Source organism: Mobula birostris, chromosome 6, assembly GCF_030028105.1.
Source record: "Mobula birostris isolate sMobBir1 chromosome 6, sMobBir1.hap1, whole genome shotgun sequence".
Classification (NCBI taxonomy): Eukaryota; Metazoa; Chordata; class Chondrichthyes; order Myliobatiformes; family Myliobatidae; genus Mobula; species Mobula birostris.
Genome location: NC_092375.1, coordinates 141,538,872 through 141,550,926, shown reverse-complemented (window position 1 = coordinate 141,550,926; position 12,055 = coordinate 141,538,872). Strand labels below are relative to the sequence as shown.

Below are 12,055 nucleotides of genomic sequence, written 5' to 3'. Positions count from 1 at the left end.
TGTCACTATCCGTTATTTTAATAAAGCCTTACATTATGTTTCGCTGGTGATGGCAGTGAAGTAAAATGAGGAAAGTACAGCAATGTCATCAGTCTGTAGTGTAACGTGGGGGAAGGTATTAGCGTGAACGTAAACCGGATTCACTTCTTGATTGTGTTAGAACAACGTCTGAGGGCTCCTGATGGCACTGAGTGTTCATTTGACTAAGGTAGTAACAGTTTGAATGAGGTGTCACTGATACCTTCAGGGAACTTGAAAGGACAAGTAGCTTTGGAGACAGGACCAGGTGTGCCAACTGGAGCCTCGAAACTACAAATGAGCTATTTATTACATTCCTCGCTGTAATCTATCATATTTAATATATTTATTGCATTCCTCCCGGCAGTCTGAGGGCACGGTTTGCAGTGGAATCTATTCCAATAAATCAATTGCATGGCAGCAACACACCAGAGGAGGCAGAAAGGGAGCTGAAGTTCTTCTTCCAAGTGGAACATACGCTGGCTGTCATCAAACCTGATGCAATGGAGAATCACAAAGGTATGTAGAGACATCAGTAAACAAACACAGTACCAGAAACAATGTCCAGCAATTCAGGATAGCATAATCAATCAAAAACCATGCATTTTTAAGATGTTTTAAATAAATGCTCAATAAATATATAAAAACTATTCAGAAGAGTGTTAAGTATGTCGTTAAGGGAAGAGGTGCATTTGGAGACTTTTGAAGATGGGAAATAGCAAAGACAGAGTTGGGAAATGTGGGCTGGATAGTTCCATTGACTAACATAGACTATTAACAGTTTTTCATGTATAGCTGTACTTTTACCATCAGTATCATTGGGATGTTTGGTAACATCAGTCTTCTGAGGGAGCTTCATCTGAGGTATCTTATCAAAGTTGGCACCATCTACCAGGAGGAAACATGAATAGGAATAAAACATCCTTAAGAACTTAAGAAATAAGAGTAGGAGTAGGCCATCCGGCCCATCGAGCCTGTTCCGCCATTCAATAAGATCATGACTGATCTAACCATGGATTCATGTCCATCTCTCTGCCTTTTCCCCATAACCCTTAATTCCCCTACTAGGCAAAAATCTATCCAACCTTGTCTTAAATATACTTACTGAGATAGACTCCAGTGCTTCATTGGGCAGAGAATTCTACAGATTCACCATTCTTTGGGAAAAGCAGTTCGTCCTCATCTCAGTCCTAAATTTACTCCCCGAATCTTGAGACTATGTCCCCTAGTTCTAGTCTCACCTATCATTGGAAACAACTTTCCTGCCTCTATCTTATCTATCCCTTTCATAATTTTATATGTTTCTATAAGATCTCCTCTCATTATTCTGAATTCCAACGAGTACAGTCCCAGGTGACTCAATCTTTCCTCATAGTCTAACCCCATCATCTCTGGAATCAACCTAGTGAACCTCCTCTTTACTGCCTCCAAAGCCAGTAAATCCTTCCTCAAATAAGGAGACCAGAACTGCACACAGTACTCCAGGTGCGGCCTCACCAGTACCCTGTACAGTTGCAGCTCCCTGCTCTTAAATTCAATCCTTCTCGCAATGAAGGCCGGCATTCCACTTGTCTTCTCGATTGCCTGCTGCACCTGCAAACCAACCTTTTGCGATTCATGCACAAGCGCTCCCCAAGTCTTTCTGCCCAGCAGCATGCTGCAATCTTTTACTGTTTAAATAATAATCTGATCTGCCATTTTTCCTTTCAAAGCAGATGAGCTCATATTTACCAACATTGTGCTCCATCTGCCAGACCCTTGCCCACTTACTTAACCTATCTGAACCTTTCTGCAGACTCTCTCTATCCTCTGCACAGTTTGCTTTTCCACTCAATTTAGTGTCATCAGGAAACTTAGATACACCACACTCGGTCCCCTCTTCCAGATCATTGACCTGTTTTGTTAACAGTTGCAGACTAGCACCGACCCCTGCAGCACACCGTTCACGCCTGATTGCCAATCAGAGATGCACCCATGTATCCCAACTCTCTGCTTTCTATTGGTTAATCACTTCTCTATGCATGCTAATACATCACCACAACTCTATACATACATATCTTATGGATAAGTCTTTTATGTGGCACCTTATCAGACGTCTTCTGGAAATCCAAGTAAATATCCATCTGTACCCCTCTATCCACTTTGCTTGTTATATCCTCAAAGGACTCCAGTAAGTTTGTCAAACAGGACTTACCTTTGCTGAATCCATGCTGCGTCTGCCTGATGGATCCATTTCTTTCCAGATGCCTCACTAATTCTTCTTTAGTGATAGCGTCAAACATTTTCCCAACTACAGATGTTAAACTAGTTGGCCTATAGTTACCTGCATTTTGCCTATATCCTTTTTTGAACAGTGGTGTGACATTTGCCTCCTTCCAGTCTGCCAGGACCTGCCCAGGGTCCAGAGAATTTTGGTAAATTATCACCAATGCCTCAAGTATAAGCTCTCGCTTCTTTCAGTACCCTGGGATGCATTCCATCAGAACCAGGAGACTTGTCTAACTTTAGGCCCACAAGTTTGCTCAGCACTACCTCTTTAGTGATAGCTATTGTATCGAGGTCCTCACCTCCCATCGCATCCATATCATCTCTTTTTGGCATGTTAGATGGATCCTCCATTGTGAAGACCAACACAATATAGTCATTCAAAGCCTCTGCCATTTCGTCATTACCTAATATCAATTCCCCCTTCTTGTCCTCCAAAGGACCTATGTTCATTTTAACCACCCTTTTCCACTTTATATAATTATAAAAATGTTTACTATCCATTTTTATATTTTGTGCTAGTTTATTTTCATAATCTATCTTCCCTTTCATTATTGCTTGCTTAGTGCTTCTTCATTACTTTTTAAAGTTTTCCCAATCTTCCAGTTTCTCATTACTCTTGGTAACTTTGTACAACTGAGCTTTTAGTTTGATGCCTTCTTTTATTTCCTTAGTTATCCAAGCCTGGCTCTCTCCACACTTACTGTCCCTTCTTTTAACTGGAATATACACCGTGGCAAATCTCTTTGAAAGTCTTCCAGTGTTCCTCAACTGTCCCACCATATAGCCTGTGTTCCCAGTCTATCCTATCCATCTCCTTCCCTCATCCCTTTGTATTCTCCCTTTTTTTAGGCATAATATACCTGATTTAGATTTTAGATTGAACTATTGCACCCTCTATTTGTATGAGAAACTTAACCATACTGTGATCACTCTTTCCAAGAGGATCCCTAACTACAACGTTACTAATTTTACCTGTCTCATTGCACAGGACCAGATCTAAGATAGCATGTTCACTTATAGGTTCAGAAAACTATCATGTATGCATTCTATGAAGTCCTCCTCAAGACTGCCTCGACCAACTTCATCCTTGAGCTCTGGCACTTTGGGCATTTAGATCGACCGTTTTGTTGGAGTGTTTCTAGCATTGTCTGTGAAGTCAGTTTCAAGCCCTTCAAAAAATCAGAGTCTTGTTTATGCCATTGTTGGTGGAGCAAAGGTGAGGTGAGATTTGAAGGAGATAAGAGGATTTGGACCTGGGCAGAAACCAGAGGAGGTTCCAGAGCTGGCTTGGACAAACTAATGCTGGGAATTGTAAACAAGGATGAGGACTTCTCTTGGATTGTCCTGCATTACAAGTTCATACAGATCTGACTAGTTTGCTTAAGTTTTCACTCAGTCATATTTAATTTCAACAAAATCTTTCCAAATGAAATAAGAAACTTTCTTGATGTGAAAACAAGCATAATTTTGTTCATGAAAGATTTAACAATACTGTCACAGTAACAGAATTGGTTTATTATTGTCACTTGTCCTGAGGCACAGTGAAAGGCATTGTTTTGATGCCATCCATACAGATCATTTCATCACATTGAGGTAGCACAGGGGAAAAGCAACAGCAGCATTTAGAGTAATGTGTTACAGTTACAGTGAAAGTGCAGTAAGGTCAATAGTCCACCCTATCATTCAAGCGATCTGTTTATTATTCTTATAGCAGCAGGACAGAAACTACCCTTGAGCCTGGGGGTATGTGCTTTCAGGCTTTTGAATGTTCTACCCAATAGGAGGGGGAAAAAGAGAGAATGTCCGAGGTGGGGAGGGCCTTTGATGCATTTGGCTGCCATTCTAAAGCATTGAAGAGTGCAGGCAGAGTCCATCATAATATGCTGAACTGTGCCCACAACTCTCTGAAGCCTATTGCGTTCTCAGACAGAGCAGTAGCCATACGAATCTGTGATGCATCTGGGTTGGATGCTTACTATGGTGCATCTATAAAGGTTAGTAAGGTTCGATGGGGACATGGCAAATTTCCTTAACCTCCGAGGAAGTAGAGGTGCTGGTGTTCTTTCTTGACCATGGTTGGGTCAGGACAGACTATTGGCAGTGTTTATTCCAGGGAATTCAAAGCTCTCAATCCTTTCAACCTCACCGCCATTGATCTAAACAGGAGCATGTACATCTCTTCTCCTTCCTGAAGTCAATCACCAGCACTTTTTAAAGTATTTTCATCATTTTGATTTCTTATTCCATAAAAACATTCCCAATATCATTGTGATATTTATCCTCTCACTAGCTATGATTGTTTTTATCATATTAGAATGAGTGCAGCCTTTGTTAACCTGCTTGTGTGATTTAACTTTCAACTATGGCAGATATGATTGTACAGAAGATTGAAGAAGGAGGCTTTATTATTTCACAGATGGAAGAAAAAGTATTTAGCAGAGAACTGGCTGAAGAGTTCTACAAGGAACACAAGGGCAAGCCATTCTTTGACAAGCTGATTGACTATATGACTGAGTAGGTTTTATTTGGTTTCTATCTAGATTTATTTGAGCTCTTCAGACATCTGAAGGGTTTTGAAAGCATAAATGAGGGAAAATTGTTTCCATTGGCAGAAATGCAAATATTTCTGAATGTTAATGTAGATTTAGTGATATGGAGTGCACTGTCTAAAAGTCAACAGTGGCTCACAAAATGGAATAGAAAAGGGGAAACTGTGGAGCTCTGGGGAGAGTGGGACCGATTGGCTAGCCCTTTACAAAGTGGGCATGCTGGAAGGAATGCCCTTCCTTCCGTGCTATGATCATATGATTCTATTCTTGGGTAGACAGATAGTGTGTAGAACTGATGTCTGGCTTTGTTTATAACTCACCTTGTCTCCAAAGCCCAACCCAACTAATGAATCCCGTTGGATTATAAATATAGCATTTTACTCATTGCTAAGAAAATAATTTAAGGTTTGGCTTTTATTCCTGCAGTAAACAAACCAGCCATCCAAAGGAAATGCATTTGGAGCCAAGATGTAAATATGGCTGGCAAAATAAATAATAGAGAGTTATGATCAAAAGGATAGGGAAAATAAAAATATAATTTGATTGAACGTTATTTTCTCCTGGGTTTTATTTTTCACCATATAAACCACCTTCTTTAGTTTGATAAATTAATGTAAACACCAGCAAGAAAGTGGCTATTCAGTTCGTGTGTTAGTATTGGCTCCATTCCCTCTCAGCTGACCCTTTATGTCCTTTTATGTACTTCCACGGGGAGGAGGACAGAGAGCCATTAGAATATTCTGTTTTGACTCAAAAGCATGGTACACGTCAGGAAAAAACTGACAGAGTTCATGGACACAAAGACATGATGGGATTCAGCTATGAATATCATTTGATAAACAGTAGAAGACTGTGTTAATTTTAGAGTTTTGGTCATTAGTCCACCCAGCACAGTTTTCAAATCAATATTTGAAAATAATAATCTTAGCTGACTGTGGTTACAGTATGGTAGCAAAGTGGTTAAGTTACTTGTCTAGCAATTGATCCAAAAACAGGAGTTCAAATCATACAATGTCAGATGTGACTAAATCTGGAATTCCAATATTACGTGGTGTTCAAGGAATTGTCAGATTGGTGTCAAATCCCAACCAGTTCACTAATTTTCTTGAGGAAAGGATATCTGTTCTTACCCAGTCAGCTTGTATGTGACATCTGAACTTACAATGTGGTTAACTTCTTCATTTGGGGGCAAATAAGGATTGGCAATTAATACTAAAATTTCTACCAAGGGTCCACATCTTGCAAATAAATCAAAAGTTTTCGGTCTAGTTTTGCCTTAAGCAATTTATGCATTGGGGCCTTCAATAGGTAGAATATTCTATACATTGACTTTGGATTTCAGCACATTGAATGTTCATGAAGCCATTATTTTAAAATCTATTGTTTGAAACCACTTTCTCTTTGTGAACCTTACTTCTGGTAAGAAATTGTGCACATTTTGAAAGATAGGTTAAAGTAAGTTTAATACTGATAGCCTCTAATCCTCTTTGTGCCCTCTGCAGAGGTCCATCATTGACGATGATTCTAAGTAAGGAGAACGCAGTAGAAGAATGGAGAAATTTGATGGGTCCAAGAGATCCTGAGGAGGCCAAGAAAGTAGCACCAGATTCTTTGCGAGCCAAGTTTGCAAAGGATGTCTTACGGAATTCCTTGCATGGTCCCACAGATCGAATGCAAGCCATAGAAAAAATCAAGTTTCTGTTTGGGGACATAAATATCGGAGTGGATGGTATTGTCCAAGGTCAGAACATATAAGCAGAAGAAATGAATGTAGAGTCTGGCTAAGCTTATAGCATTAAATTATGAAATATTGCAATATTTGCATGAAATAAATGGATATTTAAAATGGAGATATATGTAAATTTAAATATTTTATCATTTAGATATTCCAATTCTTATCCATACCCTAAACCTGTTATTCTCAACACAAGCATGACAGGCTTAGAGTGTAAGTACATGAAAGCAGCTGACAGCTTTGTAAATGCACCTTATCTGAAGCTTCAAGGATATGGGACATTTAAGGATTATTTCTAAGACCAAAACTGAAGCTATAGTGCAGATTGACTGAAAGAATTAATTAAGCTCTTGACAGGGCAGCTTAAGTAAAAGACGAGAAGTTGGTTAATTTTTGAATTGATAATACTACTGATAGTTGTCTTTTTTACTTTCAGGTATTGAACCAAACTTGGAGAAAATAGTTTACCCGGAGTATAGGGAGGAATCAGAAGGTCTGTATGAATGACTCCAATGGTTATTTTAATTAGATAATTCAGCTAACACAGCCAATGTGATAACATACTTTTGAAAACAAATTTGAATGTTTCTGTGCAGGTAAACATACCAAACAATAACTTTTAAGCAACATGTTGCAAAAAGGAAAATAAGGAATGTTTGAAGCTATTGATCGTGCAAAAAATATTCCCAGACTTAAGCAAATTTTAACGTAATATTTCTGTTCTCCATCTTGCCCTCTGGATTTCTGCATATTGCTGTACATGAAATCACCCACAAACCTGTGTATTTAGGAGTTTTTTTGAAAACATATATTTTAAAAGTTGTTCCATTTCACAAAGTTGGAAACAGTGAAGTTTGATAACTGCAACTGAAAATGGATCTATCCCAAAATGAAATCAGTGTTAGTAATTGGAAGGAAAAGAAAAAGTACTGGAACTGTTTAGTAGTTCAGACAGAATTTATGGAGAGAAAAACAGAGTTAGTGTTTCTGCTAATTAATTCTGCTTCTTTCTCTAAAGTGCAAGTAATATGTGCCACGTGTGTGGAAAATATCATGGTTGGGTTTTTGGCAAATCGAAACGTAAGTTATAAACAGAAACATTTAAATGTTGTTATCAGTGAACCAGGACCTCAAATTTGGACCACTGGTACCATTTGTGGGGAATAATTCTTACAGTGATTTTTGGCAAGGTATACACCCCTAGTGCTAGAAAATATGTGATAGCATTGCAGCGGTGGTAGAAAACAGATCCAGAGAATCAGACAATCCCAAGCTGGACTGGTTTTAATATCAGCACCAGGGACCAGGAACCAGGAACCAATCTCCCAAGATATTGTTGGGTATCTGCCAACCATCAATTCACGAGCCACAGAGTTGACCACAGTATTTGAAATCCTGAACCAATCAGAGCTAATCAGGAAGGAACTTCATCTGGAAACAATTATGGTAGTCATGGATCAAGCACTCTGCAAAAGCCACTGAAATTATCTGGAAGCATAAAGACCGCTTCTCCAACATTCTTCTCAGGATGGGGACATTCCATACCATATGTAATATCTTAGCCATCCTAGGAAAGCGATTTCGGGATGCTGATCTAAAGGAAGTATGCATAGAGCCTAGAATTGTCGCGGAGGGGTCCATCAATGGATTCTTGATGGTAAACACTACAATCGTGCTGTCAGGGTCCACAAGTACATCTACGAAGCACTGATAAGACTCGTGTGGGCAGAGTTCACACCATGGGTTGAGAACAATGTTCCAGAGAGGAGTGGGATGATCAAATCATTCTTAGACCATGTGAACGACATGGCCAGTGACTTGAACCAACAGAAGTTGAACAATCTACTGCAAGGTCCACTCTTAGCTGAGCTGATAACCCTGTGGACAGACTTGGATCTACTGGCCTGTAACTGTCCAAAAAAATGTTGACTCCCAAGATGTATGTGTGTTGCAAATGGCCTCAGGTGTACTGACATGTGTAGACTGGCAGATTGTGAGAACCAGGCATCTACCCCAGAGAGTGTGGAAAGTTCAGATGAAGATGTGGAAGATTTGGAAGACTTGGAAAATTATTATGATTATTAATAGGTTATGAAAGTATGGAAAACAAAGTATGGAAAGCAGTCTTTGATTAAATATATTTATTTTACAACCAAATGGGGCCTAGGTTATGGCAGGGTGGAACCCCACATTTGAATTATTGTACTGTAATTCTATATGACATGACAAAAGCTTAGGATTGTTTTGATATGATACAACAATATGGAAAATATCATGACATTGATAAAACTCCAGAAATCTCTCCAAATGAGGTTTTTTTTACCTTTTGCGGGGGTGGGGTAACATTTTCTGCTGTATTGATGTTAATATGGAATATATACAAAAAGTGATTACTTATTTGAATTCTTGAATAAATTCTCCACAAATCCATGTGATTATATGTGTCCTAGGGTTTTTATTGACTTTTCCAAAATAAACAACAGACAAAGATTTTTCCAAAAATGAAATGATTCACTCTACTGAAATTGGACACTGTACTGCGAGTGCCACCAGTGACATAGTTTTCAATGTAGAATTTTATAACAACTTTTGATGAAAAGTACTTGAACTCAGCTATCGTTGTGACAAACTTCAATGTTGAGGGATCACTGATGACAGAATACCACTAGGTTGAATATATATGTTGTATTTTATATTGGCCACTTTTCAGAAATGCTTATTTTAGGGTAGTGTTATAAAATGCACACATAAAGCTACCACTGGTGCAATGCTATCACATGTTTTCTAACTCTAGAGATGTATAGCTTGCCAAAAGTCACTATGAGCATTATTCCCCTCAGATGGTACCGATCAACCCTACTGGCTGATGGACTATATTGCTGCCAGCTTAATTTTTAGAGCCTCTTTGAAGGTCAACACATGGGTGGAGACTTTCAACTAAAGTAAAATTGGTCCGGGAATATGACCAATTTTGTAACTAACATTATTGTTATTATTTTGGAAATAACTGGTGCAAGAACTCACAAAATTTGTATCTGATGCAAATTACACTCATTTCAACTGAAAACAAGATCAATGTAATTGAGCAGAGATCCTAGTCTATAATAAAAGCAAAGACTGACAACTGACTTGGTGATGTCCTGCAGTCCTATGGGCAGTGGGGTGGTGGGCATAAAATGAAGGGTTCTTTCCTCCTAGGGGTCAAACTCCTGAAGGACATCTATTACCTTAGGAAAAACACAGGTAAAAATGGAGAGAAACCACAAGTGTCTCTTCCTTTTACTCTAGGGTTTGTATTACTTTCTGAGATGAGTCAAATTTGTTTCTGCTCCAGTAAAGTTACATGCCAAGCTCATTCACAAAAATAAATTTGAAGAGATATTTATAAGTTGTTTTACATTCTAGCAGTCTAATCATGAACCAATTTGTTTCCCAAAACAAGTTATTTTAATTTGTTTTTTTTAATGTTCTAATGGCCAGGCTATAGATAAGCAGGATTTCTGCCACAATTATCCATCATTTTGGAACTCTTATCAACACAGATTAAAGTTAGAGCTGACATGGGTTATTTGGGTCTGACATTCCCTCAGTTATCCTTCTCCTCATGAGGTGGATTGTGCTGCTTGAAGCTTTTTTGGATTGTGTGGAGAAGTCACATGTCTGCTTGGAGTAACATGGTAGCATGAGCAGATCTAAAAGGGAGCAGTGAGGTAGGCATTGTGATCATCAACAACCACCCTCTCCCTTTTTTTTTGGCGCTAAAATCTGTGCTGACCTCTCATTTTCCCCCAGCACTTCAATTGCTGGGCAGCCAAATGGAATGTTTTCCTTTCAACATTACAACAGTTTTCCATTCACAAAATCAATGGTTAATCCCATACACCAGGGGTCCCCAACCTTTTTTGCACTGCAGACTGGTTTAATATTGACAATATTCTCGTGGACCGGCCGACTGGGGGGTAGGTGGTGGTGTTCAAGTAGGGTTAAACTCACCTCAGCATGTCTTTTACAGTTAGGCTTGCCAATTTTCTTACTCCCAAATAAGGGACAAAAGTAGCAGTCAAATACGGGACACTTGTGCTTACCCCATAAGACTACCATGACCATGAAACCTTGCGCGGACACCTGTGTGCACATGCGTGATGTGCGCATGCGTGTAAGTGCTGATTTTTTTCCACAGATTAGTTTTGGCTTAACCTTCCCGACTATGCTGTACATAAATTATTTCTACTTTATATAGGCTGTGCATTTATCATATCATTCCTGCTTTCACTATATGTTAGTGTTATTTTAGGTTTTATGTGTTATTTGGTATGATTTGGTAGGTTATTTTTTGGGGTTGGGAATGCTCAAAAAGTTTTCCCATATAAATTAATGGTAATTGCTTCTTTGCTTTACGCCATTTCGGCACGAAAGGTTTCATAAGAACGCCCTACCTTAGCGGGGGAAATACGGGATAAGAGCTGTCCCGTATGGGACAAACCAATTTAGCTCAATATACAGGATGTCCCGGCAAATACGGGATAGTTGGCAACCCTATGTTCAAGTTCAACAGTGCGTGACAGGGAATGAGGAAAGGTGCAGCTGACTCATATCATTTCCTTGCAGCCCGGTAGCACATGCTTTGTGGCCCGGTGATTGGGGACCGCTACCATGGACACATAGAACAGGGTAGCACAGGACAGGCCATTTAGGCCACCATATCCATGCTGAACTTGATGCCAATCTAAACTAATTCCACATATCTGGACATTGTCCACATTCATCCATTCCCTACCTGTTCATGTCACTATCTAAATGCTTCCTGAAGATTGGAATCATACCTGCTTCTCCAATCTATCCTGGTGCTGCATTTCAGATGCCAACTACTCTCTGTTTAAAGAACTTGCCTAGCAAATCTCCTTTAAACTTCTCCCTCTCACTTTAAACCAACACCTTCCAATATTTGACATTCCCACACTGGGAAAAAGACTCTGGCCATCTGTCCTACCTGTGCCTCAAATAATTTTCTACCCCTGAGCCTCTGATGCTTCAGAGAAAACAATCTAAGTTTGTTCAACCTCTCTTTATAGCTGATACTCTCTAATCCAGGCAACATCTTGGTGAACCTCTCTGCAGCCTCTCCAGTTCATCCACACTGACTAGAGCTGCACACAATACTCAAAATATAGCCTGAGTAAAGTTCTATATAGCTGCAACATGACTTTCCTACTTTACACTCAATGCCTACCCAATGAAAACTGGCATAACATATCCATTCTTTACCATGCTATCCATTTGTCTTGTCACTTTCAGAGATCTAAGCACTTGTATCCTAAGGTTCCTCATTAGATCAAAGCTGCTTAGGGGGCTGTACACTTTCTTTTGCATTTGACTGCCTAAAGTACAACAGCTCACACTTGTCTGGATTAAACTCTATCTGCTATTCCTTTACCCAGTTTTCCTGATGATTGTGATCTCCTGCTCTAACTTTTGACAACCTTCA

The 12,055-nt window shown here is 39.3% G+C and overlaps 1 protein-coding gene across 4 annotated transcripts in view; it reads left to right on the top strand.

Annotated features, from left to right (window-relative positions):
* The window catches only part of LOC140199418 (thioredoxin domain-containing protein 6-like), a 75,612-nt gene that overhangs the window by 49,156 nt on the left and 14,401 nt on the right, over window positions 1-12,055 (top strand). For all 4 annotated transcript variants that reach the window (XM_072261482.1, XM_072261479.1, XM_072261481.1 and 1 more), the window contains 4 exons: window positions 386-537; window positions 4,656-4,800; window positions 6,338-6,576; window positions 7,007-7,063. In XM_072261482.1, the coding sequence (XP_072117583.1) occupies window positions 386-537; window positions 4,656-4,800; window positions 6,338-6,576; window positions 7,007-7,063 (593 nt within the window). The remainder of the gene's footprint in view (window positions 1-385; window positions 538-4,655; window positions 4,801-6,337; window positions 6,577-7,006; window positions 7,064-12,055) is intronic.